Source organism: Penaeus vannamei, chromosome 11, assembly GCF_042767895.1.
Source record: "Penaeus vannamei isolate JL-2024 chromosome 11, ASM4276789v1, whole genome shotgun sequence".
NCBI lineage: Eukaryota > Metazoa > Arthropoda > Malacostraca > Decapoda > Penaeidae > Penaeus > Penaeus vannamei.
In genome coordinates, this window is record NC_091559.1 from 2,211,966 (window position 1) to 2,232,836 (window position 20,871).

The 20,871-nt window shown below is 38.1% G+C and overlaps 2 protein-coding genes across 2 annotated transcripts; one reads left to right on the forward strand and one right to left on the reverse strand.

Annotated features, from left to right (window-relative positions):
- Nucleotides 1–3,206: 3,206 nt before the first annotated feature.
- On the forward strand, nt 3,207–4,437 carry pr (6-pyruvoyl tetrahydrobiopterin synthase purple; the record flags this gene model as incomplete). The annotated part of the gene is given in 2 exon segments (XM_070126886.1): nt 3,207–3,345; nt 4,067–4,437. Coding segments are annotated over 2 exon segments (290 nt in total), but the record flags the coding sequence as incomplete, so codon positions are not given.
- Nucleotides 4,438–6,254: 1,817 nt separating this feature from the next.
- Nucleotides 6,255–20,558, reverse strand: LOC113823283 (uncharacterized). The gene is made up of 4 exons (XM_070126885.1): nt 16,453–20,558; nt 16,261–16,343; nt 12,057–12,169; nt 6,255–11,600 (listed from the first exon to the last, which is right to left on the reverse strand). Exons 1-4 carry the CDS (start codon nt 20,549–20,551, stop codon nt 11,180–11,182), a joined length of 4,716 nt encoding a protein of 1,571 aa, XP_069982986.1. The 5' UTR covers nt 20,552–20,558; the 3' UTR covers nt 6,255–11,179.
- Nucleotides 20,559–20,871: the final 313 nt, after the last annotated feature.

Below are 20,871 nucleotides of genomic sequence, written 5' to 3' on the forward strand. Positions count from 1 at the left end.
ATTCCCTGATTCTAAAATCCGCGAGTTCGGATCATGGATTACACATCATGAATGGGCCGACGTCCTCAACGCCCCCGACCCGAACACTAAATGCCAACTTTTATTTTATAGATCAGTCTGGAACCAAGTTGACAACTGCTCCCCCTTAAAAAGAACTTCCACCCACCATCAGGACAAACCATGGGTCACCAACAGGATCAAAGACCTTATCCTAACAAGACAAAATCCCTACAACACGAGAAACACCGATGCAACAAAGTACTTGGCAAAAAAGTTAGACAAGAGATAAGATCAACTAAGAAAAATGATCATAAGCAAATAATTGACGAAATCAGGGACGCAAATCCCAAATCGTGGTATAGCCACATTCGGAATTTAATCGGTGACAAAAGAAGTGACAGTTACCCCTCTCACATCAGCGAAATTGCCGACTCGCCAGAAAGCGCTGCTAACATCATCAACTGGCACTTTCCGAACACCAACAAGCTACTCCCACCACTACAAACAACAGAACTGCCAGCTTACTTACCCTCGCGCCCTCTACAAGCAATTGTCAGCGAATACGACGTGTATCAACATTTAAAAAGGATAGCAAAAAGTAAATCTCCTGGCCCTGATGACATCCCGCTAAGATTACTGCGATAATTCGCTCCCGACCTCGCCACCCCCCTCTGCGACATCTTTAACTGCTCTATCACTGAGGGCGTGGTACCTGACCTATGGAAGCGTGCTATCACAGTCCCAATTCCCAAAACAAATCCACTTAATTTTCTCGATGACCTTAGGCCCATTTCATCAACACCACATTCCTTGCAAAATACTCAAGAGAATAATTGCTAAAGAATTGTGGAAAATATTCGCCCCCAAATTAGATCATAGCCAATTTGGAAATACCAAGGGTAGCTCCACAGTCCACTACCTAGTTGACTTGATCAATTATATCACTTCAAATGTAGACAAAAGAATCGAGGTCACTACCGTCACCATACATACATACACACATGTATTTATGTTTATGTTTATTATATATGTATGTATGCGTGTATATGCATATGTATGTATGTATGCATGTATATATATATATATATATATATATATATATATATATATATATATGTATGTATGTATGTATGTATGTATGTGTGTGTGTGTGTGTGTGTGTGTGTGTGTGTGTGTGTGTGTGTGTGTGTGTGTGTGTGTGTGTGTGTGTGTGTGTGTGTGTGTGTGTGTGTGTGTGTGTGCCCATATATGTATACATATACATGTGTTTATATATATATATATATATATATATATATATATATATATATATATATATATATATATATATATGTATATATATATAGTATGTTCTGGGGTTATGTTATCATATGGGGTTCTTATATCAGTATCGCCATCATTGTTCTTTTTTATCATTTGAGTAAGTGCCTGAGTTCGTGGATGAGTGCAATTCAACAACCACCCGCTCTCCCATTTAGCTGCTAGAGAGGCAATTGCGGTTCTTAGCGGAACGGATTCTGGAAGTCACACCACTGTCACAGCAAAGAACACTCGCGGACTACAAAAGACGAGCTATGAAGAATGACACGAACGATTGCGACGATAGTGGGGTATCGGTGGATTCCTCTCTTCACTTCCTACTACCCATATATGCAGAATACTTGCCGCGGAACCCCCCCCCCCCCCCTTAAACCGTCACATTTTTGGCCCTGATGGCCGGAAGGACATAAGAGGTACCGAGGAAATTGTGGAGTAGAATATGAATAATATTTACGAAATACGTCGCTACAATAATAATAATATACTTAGAATAACTAAATAGTCTAATGAAAAAGACGGTGCCCCTGCGACTCCTCTCCTGGGGTGGCACCCCCAACCCCCGCCATGGAAGACAAGGTATAGGCATAGGAAAGGGAGCGCTGCCCTTGGACCCCGGCAATTTTGGGGGAAACCAACTTTGACCCCCATTTCAAAATCTCTCTCTACGCCTATGCAAGGAATTCTCCACGTATTTTCGACAGTATAAAAAAACATACGGCCGACATGAGGGAATGCCTGATGCCGAGTCTATCCTATATTCTATCCTGCCGTACATAGGTGGTGGATTCTTTATTATACTGGGCGGTGGGTTAAGGAGTAGCGGCCTCCCACGGGGTGGGGGTGCAGGAGCTGTGCCCCTTGGATTTGACTATATCTTCTGTATATCATTATTCATATTTTACCTGGTACTTTTCCTGGAACCATTCATGCCCTGTCCTGCTATAGTGACCAAGATTATGGGCGATATCATTTTCACATGAAAAATCGGGTAAATTTGCCTCAATCTCTGGCCAATTTTACTCTACCTCCCTACAGTCGAAAGGTGCGTCGCGACACCCCTCTAAACATCGAATCGTGTACGGTACCTCATCTATTCCTGGTATTTCCTCCAGTGACCGAAACTCAGTATACAATACCGTAAGCGTTTCACAGGCCGAGCAGTAAGAAGTGTACCGCAGCCCCTCCCTGCACTGCCTGCGGTCGTGGCCGTGTCTCTTGTACCGAACCTTCATCGATACTGCTTCACTCACACGAATAAGTTGTATATAGACATGGCGCAGTAGACGATGGGACAAATTATCCCTACAATGTTTTGTCCTACAATCATACATTGTTAGAAGATACTCATCTGAAAGATTTTTTTACTTGGATAGACGTGTAGCCACGTGTATGTACATACCTAAGAAATAAAAATAATCATATTTCTGTGCGTTTTTGTACTGAAATTATTGACCTTCAAGATCTACGGTCATTTCGAATCCGATCATATTGAACTTTCTCATGCACATTAAAACCACATTAAAATGAAACTGCAAAAAGAAAAGTATTCCACTTTTCTGTTTTATTACAAGTAAGGCACTACTTCGCAATTTGCTATTTAGGATTCATCTCATGAAGATTCAGAATACCCGAGGGTTTTTTCTATCACACACATCCTTCCCTTTTCATCCAACCTCGCTCCTATCTTGCTATTCTTATATTTCATTCACGATTTATTTCGCAGGAATTCCACATCTCGTATTTCGCAAATTGCATCGATCTTCATCCTTCTTGTGATTCTGTTTTTACGTTCCTCTAGTCTCAACATAAATTATCTGAACTTCTGTAATGTTATTTTGAATGTTCTGTAATGAACTTCTAATGTTGATTCAACACTTTCCTTCCAGTTGAAGTGACAGTGCGAGGACCTGTTGATGCCGTGACTGGGATGGTGATGAATGTGACAGACCTCAAGCAGATCATCAACAGCGTAGTCATGGATGTCATGGACCACAAGCATCTTGATTTGGACGTCCCTGTCTTTAGGTCAGTGGGCGATTCGGTTTGTGAATTGTATTGGCTTGCATCTGATTAGGTGAAACACGAAATCATAATATTGGCTTGCATCTGATTAGGTTATATAGATATATAAAGTGAAACACGAAATCATAAAATCATAACCTTTAGAGTGAAACTACACTCATAAGATGGCAGCAGTGAAGTGGATACTCCAGATAAATAGTCATGGTCTGATGTATCCCTAATTTCTGGGGCCTTGTTTCAGGTAATCTTTGTACTCACATTATGTATTTATAATTGTGTTCATGTAGTTAGAAGTAGTGTAAGTGTAGATAAAATGTCTTAGTGTTTATTGAGTTGCTTAGGGCAAGTGGTTCACTTTACCTGAAGCAAGAACTGTATACTTTGTAATATATCAATTGGAATTTTAGGAATGACAGATATCTTAAATCGAGCATAGATCTATTTGGTTTGTTTGGAACAAGTTATGTAATGTTGGAAATATGAACTATTTGTTCAAACCTAATAGATCCAGTATTGACTGCATTATATAAGATGCACATTTCATTGTAAATAGCAATGTCAAGCAACTTATATAACCATATATGATTTAAAAGCTGTTCATCTATCATTTAATTGATTTCTCCATGCAAGGTTAGATTTAACCATACCAACACCTTTGTATCATGATAGCAACAGTAATGGTTGAATATTTCTGCAGCTATCACATCTAAATTCCTCTCTTCAGGGATTCAAATCTCGTCAGTACTACAGAAAATGTCGCAGTTGTCATATATGAGGCCATCCAGGGTCAACTTCCGAGCCAGGTGACCTTGTACGAAATTAAGGTTCATGAGACTGACAAGAATATTGTTGTCTACAGGGGAGAACAAGAATGAAAAATTTATAACAAATTTGATCAGTAAGTGCCATACAAGAGTTTAAATGAGATTAGTTTTGATATCAAACTTTCTGTATGTGAATGCAATAGCTTAGGTATAGACTAAAGGTCTTCCAACTCCTTTGTTCTGTCAAGGTTATATGAATTCAAAATACTTTTTGTATCATGATTTTTTTTTATGTTATCAAAATTTGAAATAATAAATTGTTTTAAAAGTATGTCTTGTTTTTAGGAAGTTGTAGTTTACAGATTGTATATTATTACCAGTTTTATGCATTATCTAATTAGACAAATGAGTTAATCTGATACCCAAGGTCAAGGGCAACTGCTGATTTTTCACTGATATTTATATATTTAAAGCAGATGATTAACCCTGCATTGTGAATCAGAAATATCTCTCAACTTTACATTCTTTGGTGCAAAGCTCAGAGACAGGCACACAAGTAAACATTTAATTACTGAGAACATTCATGCTTGTATGCATGAACACACATGTAGATTACTCATATTAGCCATCAGGTCAAGTTCACATTTAACAGCAGAGTTGACTTGGTACCTCAGTGGTTTGATTATATATTTGAAAACAAACCTAAAGTATGCTTACAAAACGTGTTAATGAATACCATAGGAATAATAGTGTTTCAAAACCATTACAAATACATTATGGATTCCTTTACACATAAAAAATCAAATTATCTTTTTCACAAAATTATTGTTGATAAAGTGTTACAAAAATTCACGAATAATTCTAGTATTTTTCTGCTGTATCAAGTAGAATGGGTAAAAGAAATCCTGATTTTATTAATCTCTAATTTTCATAAAAACAAACCCAAAGTAAGAGGGACTTTTTTTATTATTAATAATACTGCTTATTGAAAGACTGAAGAGATCAATATTAGAAAGTAAATGGTATATAAGAGAATATTGAGTAGTAAATAATACATGCATAATATCCTTCCACATTAATGGGAATCAGATGAACAGAATAATAAATATTAATTTTGCACTCATAACTGCACCTGTGCATGTAACAATTTGGACATGGAATAATTATCTAAATGCATTAATTCCTATTTCTCCAAAAGGAGACAGAAAATACTGGCACTAGCAAAAATCATTGACTGTGGTCATGTGGTCATTTTACTCTATGGTCATTTGGTCATCTTACTCTAATCTCAATTTCCTCTTCTTTTCATTATTCTGTCATAGACTGAATGCCTTAGTTGCATGAGCAATTAAGGCATATCATTACATACTTCATTTATAGAGCATGTTTAACTACATTACTATTATTGCCTTATTAGCAGTGAGAAAAGATAAATTAAAACAAAACTGCCTTTTGTGTCTCATGAGATAGTACATCATTGTTCTAACTTGTTAATTTTGGTAGGTCTTGTTCACAATATGAATACCAAAAGTGAGATAATTATTTTTTTAAATTACAAGTGATACTTGGATGATACTACCCATATTGGAAATGAGATAGATGAGTTCACCATTTACTTGGCAAAGCTATAAATTAACTTCATTTTTTTTAGAAGTAGCAAAGATCAACAAATACAAAATGCTCTGAGGTACAAAATATAGTATGGCCTGTACCACTAAACCAAATAAAATTTTATTCCTTTCTTGCTCAACCCATCTGTAACCATGGTTGTATTTTAGCAATATCCCTTTTAAATTTCTTTCCTTATCTTTGCCTTCTAATGAAAATCTAAGGCTAAGTTAACCCTTAGTGTAATTTTGTTTACCATATATCTGAGAAGAAAAGGAATTGCACCCTTTTTTCTGGAATTAACTGGGTTGAGATAGAGCAATTAGTAGTTTAATGTATTGTTTAATTTGCTCTGTCACCTTAAAATCATTTTATGATTAAGTCATGTTTGTATTCCAATTCTTTTCTTCTATTCACTTCATGAAGGTTTAATAACCATGTACTTAGAACATAATGATCTTTAACATCCATAAGTTACTCATCTTAAATCCACAATATAAAAAAACACTTTGGAAAGCAAGAGGATATTAAAACCAACTGTCAGAAGTTGAAATCGTGTATTGGATAAAGCTTGACACGTTTGTTAAAGCAAAAGAAGAAACTAGTATAATATCAAGATACCTCTTAGGTAGGGGTGTCCAGAAGTGTGGCAAACAAATTACTCCTGTACACAGGACATGAAGAAGATGATAATAATGGTGATGAAATGAGACTAATATGTACCTTGGGAAATGATTGGAGTGATGTGGGATCCTTATGAGAGGTGAGGAAAAGGGTAGACAGAAGGATAATGTGGGAAATGGGTTTTGAAGATGTTCACCACTCACAGTCTGCAGTAATATTTGGTCCAAAAACAGTTAAACTGATAAAAATATGTCCCCTTAAAACTAACCATTCATTCTAGGAATAGCGATAATTCTTTATCTATATTTATCTGTGTTAGGGTAAATAACCAACGGATGTTTTTACATCCACCTCTTTCTGAAGATGTTACATCCAAGGAAACTGCAGACTGGCAAGAGGCTGAAACTTTGTGAGAGGCAACAATGTTCCATATGGGTGTGTCTCCTTATATACCTTACAGACAAAATATACATCTTACTTGCAGACCCAAATGGGCAACGGAGAATGCACACCCATATTAATATTTGAACATGAGAGAAACAAACCACTTGGTGGTTAATTAACAAAAGGTCCATCACTGACCTAAAACTGGGACGTTATCTTCTTTTTAAAAAATCTAAGACTTCCATATTATAATATTTCTTCTGTACATACAATATAAACCACACTTCTCTATCTCTAATCTAAGCTCGAACAACCTGAACCTGTACAGCAACTCAACGAGTGTCTTTGGCTTGCAGAAAACAAGTGTTGCCATAGGGTGCACAAATCTTGAATAATTCTAACCCTAACACTGTCTACCAGATCCACTAAGTAGAAATACAGTGGGCGAGTTGCACATCAAGACAGCCTCTCCTGTACACTCACCCACAGACTGATAACTCAGTACAACAAGGTTCTAATATGCATATTAGTGGGAATAACATCATATTTGCCCTCCCTACAACAGTACTTAACATATGATTGGAGTAATTGCTACAAGGTAATGTGCAAAAAGAAAAAAATACTTATTTCATATACACATAAGGATTCAATCTCTATAAAATATACATATAAAACAAATCCAATCAACTCTTTAATGGATAATTGTGCACACTGGCAACACTAGTAGCAATCTGCAGTGGATACAAATAAACAGGTTAAGAAACAAGCTATATCCCTTCTCTGTAAACAGGAAAAAACGCATACCATATATTTTTTACTAACTTTAAAAAGGTAAATCATGGTGCACACTTTGCCCCTCATCACCTGACCTTGTGACGAGAAGTAATCAGTCTTTGGCATGTGGGCTGGTAAAGTAAAGGTAGTACACACCAGTACATTGGTAGAAGTCATTAAAATGCACACAATCAGCAGGTCTATCATGTTCCTACACATACTGGTGTGGTTTAGACATGACTTCCATCAATACACTGAGTTTCTAAAAAGATACATGGCTATCTTCCCAAGCAACCCATACCATAGAAACACTTCAGTAACCTCAAGTACTAAAATATACATTTACTTTGACTTTTGACAACTCACTGGTACCTTTCCTTGTCATTAAATGAAAAAAAAAAAGTTTACACAACTTGAAATAGATACTTTGTACTTACCAGTTATTAATGTTATATAATTAATTTGGCAAACAACTTGGCCATATCTGAGATGTATTACAGATTCAATCATAATCTGAAAAAAATTAAATCTTCAAAGATGAAACCTAAGTAAAACCCACAACTGAAAGAGTGACAAACAGTAGCAGATGCAGGCAATGAGGAAGATGTGTCGTAACAAGCAATTCTGGGAACAAGTTGAGGTTTATCTAAAGCTCAATTATCCTTGCCAAGACGCAATAATAAACCAGACATCCCTAACATTCTTAACTCTTTTCCAATTTGCCTTTCCTAGCACCAGTTTCTTGAGATCAGGAAGCTGTGGGGGTGGGTACATATTCATAGGGTCTAGGATATTTTACTTGTTTCAAGCTTGTATGTGATTCACTTTGACACTGAATTAGTATCTACATATCAATATATATAGGATATCTGACTTCTTATATATTTATTCTACTGGGGTAAATAAGCAAGTCATTTAGTTCCCCAGAATCACAACCACACTAGTTCCAGCATAAGCCACACACTGCCACACTAAACTCCCTGAAATTGCTTACATTAACATTTTTAATGTCCAAAAAATTTCAGCTGTACTGATGAAAAAATCAAAACTTTATTTTTCATTGCTAATGGTTGCCTGAGTAGAGCTGTACTCAATAAAGGTGCTACACAATGGGGAAAGTCACAAACTGTTACTGTATCCACAGAGACATTTTAGTATATTTTAAAGGCAATTTGGAAAAGAGTAAATTAAGTACAAGTAATTCTCTAATATCCTTTCCAACGATAACAGTCATGCAAAGTATGCATGTCTCAACAAAATATAAGAACAAGAAGTATTAAATATCAATAAAAACTATAAATATTACTTCCCCAACGTCTCCATGCTTCCCTCCCTTCTAGACCATCATGTCAATGGCCGTGCCTTTACCATAACTATCGCACTCACTGCAGTCTACGTACACCACACCTGGGTAGTAAGTCTTCTTCATACATGGATAATAGAGAACCACGTGCAAAGGGAACCATGGTTAAACTCCTAAGTAAGTGCTTGATCACTACATATTTGTACAAATTGCTATTTTTCAAGGTCAAGCACCGACTTAGAACTTGAAAGGGAATATTTGCATGGCTAGGCGAGTTCAGCCAATATTGTAATCAGAGTTACTGTTTTTCTTGGTTATTTGATTGTAGTGTCTTTGTCATAAAAATTATCCTTCAACATCAACAACTTACTTTACAAGTTTTGATTTACAATGATAGCTTTGTAACGCTGTATTTATATCTTCTAAACTCACCAATTATTGTCAAAGCTTGGCAAAGATTACAATTAACTAATGGTGTACAAAATGCGCACTATCACAAATTAACTCTCCACTAATACTGGCACACTCAAGGCACCTTAGACATCCTTGCCGTCTCGGGGGTTTTGTGAGGTTGTAAGTAAACTGTCAACTTCCCGATAGTGCAAACACATGACATAACTCTGGGAATTTGTAGAAAGTCTACGATGAACCCGCTGACAAGCTCACAAGATGAGGACTGCACAGTGTGACTTGCCGTTTCTTTGTCTTGTTCTGTTTTACGTGAAGCTCTGGGGCGTCTTGGTTCAATTTTATCGCAAAGACTTAAAGCGTGTGATATAATCTGAGGAATCAGTTCATTTGCCTATCTTAAAATTTGGAAAGCCTATGAAGATGACTTTGGTGGAAGACAACTATAGTCTGCTTATTCAATAATGATTTTTAAAAATAAATAAACAAAGAAGAATAGAATGAAAAATACAAATATACCATCTATGTATCATTAGACAGTGATATATAAGCCCATTAAAATTGATATCAAATAAGTATAAAACACTAAAGATTTTCAAAAATATTTTTTTAATTTGAAATATATGCACATTAATGGTTAGAATGAGTTTGTTTTTTTAACAAAAATGTAAATAAAGAAAGACGAGAAATCACAAATATGTAAGGCCCCTTGACAGAGAAACTATACATGAAGGCTAAACAATACTTCATCGTGTGAAATTTTCAACAACCTGCATAAGTAGAGCAGCATATTAAAGGATTAAATATCATCATGCAGCGCTTGGTTTTGATATCTGCTGCAAATGATGATATTTATTTTACTTCATCTTAAAGTCGTGTGTTTCATTGCCATTTTCACATTTCTAGGAACACTGATGAGACGCAAATAAAGTCCCCGCTATTAACCCCAATCCCATTTGATGTTAAGACAAAGGAAAGAATCCAGAGCAACCTCATTCACTAACCTTTGTAAAAGTCAAGTAAATAAAGTTTTTTTAGTTGATCAAAATACAAAAAATTTCAATGTCGGGTATGAGTCCTAAATAGTTTACATTGCATTTCATTCTCCCCTTCCAAAAGGCTATCGGTAATGATTCTTACAGTAAAACGAAAGCTTTCCAAATTTTAAGCTACTGAAATCTACTTGCAGTTGCCTTCCTCATTAGTGATGTAAGCAGTATCTTCGGGCTAATTAGTGGACTACAAAGTTTACCCTGAGTACATCCATTTTCTTAGAATAGCATGCTGCCTCATCTCATACACCGCAATAATGGACTCCAATCATAGCATCTATTCACCTTTTTGTTACCATGCCATATACAGCAAGAATTTCTTGATGGTTTCCTTAATGCATATTAGTTACTCAAAGATTTGATACTGTAGGTGATCTCTCATTTGACTTAATCACCCGTGATGCTGGATTTGACTTGGCTCAAAAGCTTTAACTCTCCTTACTATATACCATAATAATATATCATTCAACTCACTAATAAAATTCACTTTATATTCAATCATCATATTTGAATAGCTACCATATAACCTATCAATTTGAAGTATGGAATATGCATTGTATTCTTTCTTCTGTAACATGATTCAAGTAGTCTAATAAACCAAGAACATGATTGTATAGTAACAAATACCATGAAGTTTGGAAATAATAACAATGCATGTTCAGTGATATAACACTGATATTCAAATTAACATAAATTAGCCAGTCATGTTGTATTACCTAACCAATAAAAGCTGTCCAAAAACCTGATTAGTCAGTCAAAAAGCCTTCTCTAAGGCTAAATAAAAGAATTGAAGGAATCATAAAAAAGTTGATATACATAAATACCATAATGACCTACATTGGATTCAAAATATAAATCGCACTTATGGTTGTGTCATGATTACTATAACTCTTGGCTTATAGACAACTCTGCGGCCCATGTCACCTGATCCTCCGCCTGCGTCTTGCTCTCGTAGGTCCCGTGGTGTGAGGAGAAAGAGACTGCACAGCCTGGGGTGGTAGGAGCTGCTGTCCATCCAGCACTCCCAGCGAGGCTGGAAGGCACTTAGCTCCACCTCCTATAGCAGTCTTGTTCTCCCGTGCCGTCACTTGGTTCATATGAGGTATATTTAAATGCTGGGGCTCCGAGGGTGGTTTCGCTGGTTTGTTTAGCATTCTTCTAACTGGTCCACTTCCCAGTCCAATCAGAGGTCCGTTCACAGCAACAACAACGGTGGTTGGAGAGTCCGCTGGCATGCCTTCCAATGCTACTGGCTGAGGAACTTCACACTGTTGGTGGCTGATTGCATTGTCTTGCATGGCCTCAGCTATTGCCTTGTCTAATGCAGCTCTCCCTCGCACACTGAAAATATAATCTCCAGTCACTCTCTGAACCTGATTTGAAATTATGGGTGAATTATGATTTTAGTCAATAACTAAAATATATCATCCTTATTTATGCTCTAATTGCGAATAAAAGACTGATAGACACAAATGTAAGTCAAGTCAGAAGAATGGCAGAACATACATTCATATTTTTGGACAGTCCTATGAAACTATAATCAAATACACAAAAATACAAATCTACCTTTATAGATTCCATTTCTCAGACAAAAACAGATACCTAAGAATCATATCTACAACAAGAATAATATTCAAGTATACAAAGACAAACAAAAAGGCTTCTGAAAAGTTTAAATACAAAATTCTCTAACCTCATTGCACTCATACTTACAGAGAAGACTTTAAATCCTATAAACATTAAAACATTAAAATTCTGAGATTTAGACCTCTGAACCCAACAAAGAGAGTAAATTACCTGCGGCGTGTTGGCACCCTAGGAGGTACAATGGGGAACGTGGATAGGACGGAATGTTTGACGGTGTCCACCCTGTGATCCCCGTACCACTGCACCACACACTCACCACCAGCCTGGGAGGGTATGGTTCAAGGTGAAAACAATGGAAGTGACAGTCACTAAGATGTATGTCTGCTTTTTACCACTTATTATCCTGCTACTGTTCGTATCATTATCAACATTGTTATTCTTCTCTTTATTATAATTCATATCAAAATAACTTTTACTTTAACCATTTTAACAAGGGGAAACGAATAACTAACTGAAATTTTTCTTTAATGAAACCAGTTAGTAAGGCAACCTTCACCAAAGACACACAATTCCTTCATTAATTCATACAGTAAGGAATGCCATTCCAAAAATAGCAATGAAATGGAAAAAAAAAGGAGAAAACAGAAAATAATTTTGATATGAAAATACACATATTCAAAACAACTTGTTATCAGTATTACAATTATGGAACCCATAATAATTTCCATATCCATCATACCATATCTACTTTATTTCTGTATTCCTAGAAATGTTGATATATGTAAACCTTCATTCATTTCAATAAGTTTACTTTAAATTTTAATCAAAGGGTTTTTCTCATTAAATAAGCATAAAACATCCCCAGAAGAAATTGTGAGGCAGTAAAAATACTGACAGATCTTACATCCAACCAAAAATTAAAAAACAAAAAAGAAAAGTTATTGACAATGCTAAGCATATTGATTATTACAGAAAACGGTCACAATGTCTGTATTTCTAAAGCCAATATTCAAGGTAAACTGAAATTCTTATGATTTAATAAGGATTAGAACAAATAGAAATATGAATGATGAAACTAACAGTAATAGTAAAAATATTAATGAAAATGATATTAATAATAATTTAAAAAATAATATTAATAAAAAAAGAAATATAAATAATACATATATATGAATGAGAGAGAGAGAGAGAGAGAGAGAGAGAGAGAGAGAGAGAGAGAGAGAGAGAGAGAGAGAGAGAGAGAGAGAGAGAGAGAGAGAGAGAGAGAGAGAGAGAGAGAGAGAGAGAGAGAGAGAGAGAGAGAGAGAGAATAATAATACCTTACATAATAATACCTTAAACAGTATCAAACAACAAAATATAAAGAACATTCATGAAAATGTAGTATTCAATTAATCCCTGCAGAGCATATCTTCATTGCTCTCATATATGGAAATCATTATTGATATTTTTCCTGAGGCAAATTAAATCAATGATCTAGAAAAAATAAAAATAAAAATATTCATAGTAAAGGAATTGTGCTGGTGAAAGAGGGAAAAAATTAGTGGGAGAGTGTCAAGGAAAAAAAAAAAAAAACATATAACAAATAACACACAGCAACCTCGTGAGGCACTGCAAATGCAAAAGGATGAAAATAAGGAAGGCTGCATCATTTGCAATCATCCGTATCCAAGGACAACACAGGCAAACAAGAAAAAAAATGATAATTCAAAAATCATTGAAACTCATAAGGGGATGCTCAATCCTACCAGTCTAGAAAAGGTGTAATTCATGAACACGCAATCTACCAAAAACGAAGCCAAACAAGGTAATACTTCTCAGATGCATTTTTTTTTTTTTTTTTATTGCAAATCTTTCTTTAATAGCTTAACACCTTTGACTTGGACCTTGTGCCATGTCCTGGTTGCTATGAGCTGCAGTGTCAGGACATGTAAGAAATGAGTTTTGACTTTCGCTAAATTTCTGCCTCAAATGGGGCGTGACGAAGATCTTGTTGCCTTTGAACTATCTAACATTCACTGAAGATCCAAGAAAATTTCTTACTCTCTCCCTGTCACAGACATCGTTTGACTTCCAATCTTGGGAAACTCCCAATGTAGAAGTAACTAACTGGGTAGCAATTCCTTTATAGAACCTAGAATATTCATCAAACCGTAACACATCTGGGTTTTCCACAAAGCCTCTGTTGTGAGCTAACGTGAAACTATGATAATGAAGCCATATAGTCAATATCTTTGAAGATATTTCAGATCATAATGAGAAACCAGTACAATTACTATTTCATTCTATCTTGATCTGGTATATCAGGTAAGACTATGTTGGTTAGCTGACCTTATCTGGTGTATTCTTACTGAGGAAGCTAACCACATCACTTACTACATCTATGGTACACACACACCCAAATAAATAAATAAATAATGTATGCATGTATATATGTGTGTGTGTGTGTGTGTGTGTGTGTGTGTGTGTGTGTGTGTGTGTGTGTGTGTGTGTGTGTGTGTGTGTGTGTGTGTGTGTGTGTGTGTGTGTGTGTGTGTGTGTGTGTGTGTATATATATATATATATATATATATATATATATATATATATATATATATATATGTATGTATATATATGTATATACATCTATATACATGTATATACATGTATATATATGTATATATATGTATATATATGTATATATAGACATGTATATATAGACATATATATACAGACATATATATACAGACATATATATATAGACGTATATATATAGACGTATATATATAGACATATATAGAGACATATACATACATACATACATACATACATACATACATACATACATACATACATACATACATACATACATACATACATACATGCATACATACATACATACATACATGCATGCATACCTATTCATATTTAAGGGTGTTTAATACAAGTTCCAGTGTATTAGTAGAGAAACCCCAGTTCACATGGTTGTGTTTGTGGCTTCTTCATTAAGGCAAAATTATATAATTACCTAATCAGATCCAGTTCAATTGGAATATTTTTGCCAGAAATGCTTGGCACATTAAATCAAAATAGATTTGTAAAAGATGAAAGATATTACATAATAGAATAACCGGTTTACTTTCTAATGCAGCAACTATAAGTGAATAAATATTCAAAAGAAAATCATCAAAATCTATGAGGAAGTGCTTTAGATAATATAAAAATACCATGACAGAGAGGGAATACATTGGATCTCAGACAATATCAGTGGGAGGTTAACTTTAATCCCCATAATAATCATCTTATCATTTCTATAGTCTAATGTTACAGAAAAAAAGCTTGGGAAGTTTAAAAATATATATATTTGTAACTTTATTACTATGGTCTCCTGTAAAAAAAAAAAATGATAATAAAAAATTGTAAAAACCAGAACATGAAGCACTCAGCACCAGCATCAGCAACACACAGCAATCCACCACCACCCGCAGTCCTGTCTTTGAGTGCATGACACAGAAACAGACATACACAATGTACATACAAACGAAAAAACATTATTTTGGAAGTTGTTTTGTTTAGACAAAAGATAATATAGGTTACGTCTTACTTCATTCGTATCTAAACCTGATTTTAATCTTAAAAAATGCTGACTCATCTTTATGACCCTCCAGCATACTATATCAACTTCCAAAAGAATGAGAATTAAAAGGAATTTGACTATAATCTAAAGACCAACAATGTACATATGGTCTTAGAGGATATTTATGTGACAGGTTTATGTGGGTGTTTGTCATAGAATGAGAAACTGAGAAAAGAAAAATAATTAAAATGTTTGTTGCCACAAGCCAAGGTGTAAGCATAAATGAGGATATTGATTCTGATAAAACTAATATTCTCAGATGTAAAACTGTTAAAAGAATCAAATAACTTTAAATCATTTATATGTCCTGGCTTCAATAAAAACTCTAACAATAGAACTCAGTGCATATATATAACTCATGAGTGAATATTACAAATTATTATTTCATGTAACTGAATAATAAAATAGGCAATATATATATATAGTATTTTCATATATCAAATAAGAAATCTATAGCAATACAAGGACATATAAAAATATGAAGATATTTCAGTTAAAATGCTTAATAATGCACTTTTGTGCTGTTAGCACATTACAGAAAACAATTATTTCTCCTTTTCCCTTTTTTGTTTTTGCTAGATGAATGAATTCATCACATATGCTTTTATCGTAAATTTAAATTACATCAATCCCTGGCTCATGGAAATAACTTGTCAAAGTGTTTCAAGGAAAATAGACCATTATACTACTAAAGAAAGGTTGAAAGGAATTAAAAGGAGTGCAGACATGTGTTTACATTTAATTTAGAAGAGGCAAGATGTAGAAAGCTGTGTATCAGTTATTCTGTGATGTAGTTACCTGGTGGAGCACCTGAGCCGGCCAGTAGTGGTGGCCCCTATGCGGCCCCCACACCACTCCGCGGCCGCACATCACCGCCTCCTCTGGAACACAGCGGCACCGCGTTTAGTGGCTCTGGCCCCACACTGGCTCTGGCTCATCACTGGCACTACATCAGGCAAGTTAGCAATGGCATTGTGACATCGACTTTACCTGAAGTGGACGCACTGTGGGGCTCCTCAGGAATGGTACGCTTATTCTTGTCCGGGGAGTGTGGTGGAAGTGGATGGGGTGGGTCTGTAGGAGGGGTGGCATCTTCATCATGGCGTGTTGTGGTCACCTCTGCACTCTGATGAGAAGGGGATGATGGTGCTGCAACTCCAACACAATCTGAACTGCTCACATCACTCTCTCCCAATCCACCAGGTGTTTGCGTTGACACTGAGGACCGTGTGCCTGTGTCAGTATTCCCCTGCGTTGCAACCAGAGTTGTGCGCTGTTGCACTATAGTGGTCTTGTGCTGAACTACTGTTGTGTTACTACTACATCCCCCCCCACCCATGACAACTGGCTGACCTCCAACATATTCTGATGTAACAACTACTGGTGGAGCAGCACCCTGGCCTACACACACTGCCTGGCCAGGACTAACACTAGTCCCTGGAGTTGGATATGTGGCAGCAGCTGCCGTCACAGGTAAAACATGGACTCCTGTGCTACCTAATTGTGATGTTGCTGGTGAAGGAGAGATGTTTACTACCTTTGGGCCACTGACTACTGCTGTTGTGTGGGGGACTGGAGGTCGCACAGCCACCATTGCTGGCATTCCACCAGCAGTTGCTCCAGGAGTGAGAGGGCCTACCATACCACTTGAGCCACTAACTGTTGGGGTAACACCAACAATATGGCCACCAGAGAGCTGTAGCTGAACAGGATATGACATGCCAGTGTTTGGGTCTGTTGATATAAACGTTCCATCAGCAAGCTGGTTTATCACTACTCCCTGAGGAGGCGCTGAACCTACAAGAATGGCTGCTGGGTTGTGAACTTGCACAGGTAAATTTGGTAAGGTATTACCAACCATTTGAACAACATTGATAGCACCAGTTCCCTGTGCTGCTGCTGCTTGCAGCATTTGTCCACCTCCCACTTGACTGGCAACTGTAGCAACTTGAGCCATTTGACCAGCTGCTGCCACAGTGCCCATTGTACCATAAGGTGCCACCTGAGTCATATGGGGGCCATTCATTACCATGTGTTGAGGAACTTTGTTTCCCATGATAATAGCTGGTACCAATCCTTGCTGCTGATGCTGCTGTGGTGATGATTGAGTGGCAGCAGTTCCCTGTGGTGTTGATGAATTTCGTCTTCTCTTCCGTCTGCGTCCTCCAGAGGAACCAGCACTGGAGGGGGTGTCTGACCCTGGTGTGGATCCTGGAGTTGAATGTGGAGTTGAGGGAGTGGACACTGAAGTAGCGTGCGGAGTGGAGGCATTACTAGCTCTTGTGTCATCTACTGTTTCAGTTGTTAGTCCAGTAGTGACAACTTGTGCCACCTGTAAATGTGGTGAAGACTGTGGCTGCCCAACTTGGCCTTGCTGCTGTTGAGGATGATGATGAGTACCTTCCACGGCCAAAGTGGCTGCAGTAACAGGAACTAAGGACTGTCCAGCCATGATAGTACCTTGTGTTAGTGGTGTGGGACCAGCAATCATGCCACCTGGGCTGTGTAAAATACTAGGGGATGACTGGATAATGTTACCACCATTTTGTATAATAACTGGAGCCTGCATTGTGGCAAAGGTGTTGACTAGTTGCACCACTGGTTGTACAGGCTGAAACTGTTGTATTTGTGGTTGTAACTGTGGCTGCAATTGGGGTTGTAGCTGTGGCTGAAGTTGTGGCTGTAGTTGGGGTTGAAGCTGTGGTTGTAGCTGCTGCTGAATCTGTGGCTGTAAATGTTGTTGCATAGAAGCCATATGCTGCTGAACCTGTACTTGAGACATTGCAGCTGGTACTCCAACAACACCTGCAACTGCCGATGTTACAGCCACACCAGGGGTTGCATTGTTCTTATTGTTAAACTGAGAGGAAACGACAACCATACTAGTTGGGCCATTACATCCATTACCACTGCTAACAAAGGCACCTGACTGGGCAGATGGTGGTCCTCCTACTAAAACAGGACCTGGACCACGGACTAGCCCAGCTGAATTACCTCCACCGTACACCGTTACATTTGTGGAAATAGGCACATTGTACATTCCTGCTGACATAGATACTGGAAGTGCTGTTTGTTGCTGTGGAGGTGGTTGTGGTAACTGCTGCGGTTGGGGAGGTGGTGGAGGGGGTGGCTGAGGAGGAGGCGGCTGCTGTGGTTGGGAGCTTGGTCGAATGGGCCCTAGCGAGGATGGCACAGGAATGCTACTAACAATACTTTGCACCATCTCCAATGGAGACTGAGTAACCCCTCCAGCCCTACTTACGCCTGGAGGGCCAGGTGTCAGGGGTTTATTAGCTGCAACACCTTCGCTGCCATTTCCCCCACTAACTGCCTGATCTGGGCTGCTGCCTGTGCTTTCACAACTACTCATGTTGCTTGATACCTCTTTGCACCAATTTTCAGACTTAATTGTTTCTTTAATGTTTGATATGTTAATGTTAACAGATGGCTTTATGCTCTCTTCAGGTGAATTTGCCTCATGCTTAACTTTTACTAACTGATCTTCTTCTGGTTTGAAACACACAGTTTCTATTTTTTCTTTTGGTGGTAAACATTCTGACTGTGTTGATATTGGTATTGAATTTGTAATTTTAGTGTTGGTGGTCAGAGTTGCAGAGGAGGTATAGGTAACTGTTGTAGTGTGAATAAGGCTACTAGACTCAGCCTTGGCTATGGATGTAGACAAGGCTGTTTCCCCTTCAGCAGCCTGACCCTGGGACTGTTTGGCACCCTCTGGAGGACTTGCTGTCTTTTCTGCTGCAACAGGTGGGCTTCTCTGAGAGTCCCCCTTGGATGAGGTCTGTTGACTTGTTGGAGTTGAGGTACTGGTTGGTGGCGAGGTTAGGGTTGGTGTGGGGGCTCCGGTTACACTTGTGTGTGTTGAAGGTGTGGGAAGGACAGAGGGTGTTGTCATGACTGTGTTTGTTGTATGAGTTGCAGCCTTACTGACTCTTGCTGGTAATGGGACATTACTTGGCAAAGGAACCACAGCAGGTGAAGAGGACAACTGGGAAGCACGTGTAACATTGCTATTCCCTACTGGTGGCACACCAGCCTGACTTTTTGGTTGCATCTGTTGTTGTGGCATTACTGTTCCACCTGTTGGTGCTCCTGTTTGGGATGGTGGTGGTGGAGGAGGTCTTGGTGAAATGCCTGGTGCTTGGGGAGAGAACTGTCCCATGCCACCTCCTGCCATGGTATTATTTAAGAGAGCAGTCTGTTGTGCCAGATAACCACTTGGATCATCCATAAAAGAAGGTCCAGAATGTGGGGGTCCAGGGCCACCTTGTCCACTCATATTAGGACGAGGGTGTTCGCCATGGATATTTCTTACATCAACATTTGGGCATGGTGATGCTCTCTCCAAAACACCTTTAAAGCGCTTCTTGGCTCTCCCCCCTGTCTTGCGCCTCTTCTCCCCTTCTTCCCAGAAAGTGGCAGGTGCACTGGGTCGCTCTGTTCCTCCCTGAGGATTTGCCATGTTTCCAGGAGGCAAGACACGAGGTGGCATCATTCCTGGTCCTGGCATGCGACACATCATGTTGGCATTCATGAAGCCAGGTGGGTGTGGTGCCACTCCTCTCATCCCAGGCATCATATGGGACCCTGGACCCATCATGTTGGGTGGTGGTGGCTGTGGCTGTTGCTGCTGTTGAGATAAAACAGACTGCTGCAGCTGTGATGGTGTTTGTTGCTGAAGCTGCTGCTGTTGCTGCTGCTGTTGAAGCTGTTGCACTGACTGCTGTTGCTGCTGGAGAGGCCCTTGTCCCTGAGGCATCCCACCGCGAAACATAGAAGGATCTCCTGGCCGACACATGTTTGGCCTGACCATCTCCCCAAAACCAGGCCCAATACCTGGACGAATACCTGGTCCCATAGCCATGTTAGGTCCCATATTGTTCATGTTTGATGGCATGTTGACTGGGAAACGATGATGATTATCACAGCATGCATGGGAGGTTGGGGTACAGTGCTGGGCAGGGCCATGCTGCTGATGGTAGTGGTGATTGCACCCTTGAGGGACATTCATCACTCCACCTACAGGACCATACCCGCCCCCGCCTGCCATCCGGGGTATGGCACCCATCATCCCCCAGCCCTGGAAAAAAAGCAGGAGTTTACCCTTCCATCCATCAAATAAAAATTTATGAATATAGTACAAGAATGCTCTTAATGTCTAAAAAGGACTATTGATACATATAATCTGTTCACAATCCTAATTTCCAATATTGCATCTAAATTTCCTGATAATATTTGATCTAATTCTATACTAAAAACAATCTTCAAAGGGTATATAAAATATCTAACATGAAACCATAATGGAATTCAACTGTAAAGAGAATGAAGATTAATATGCAATATCCATATACCTGAAATACATTCAAATAGTACTGTGAATAACATAAGATA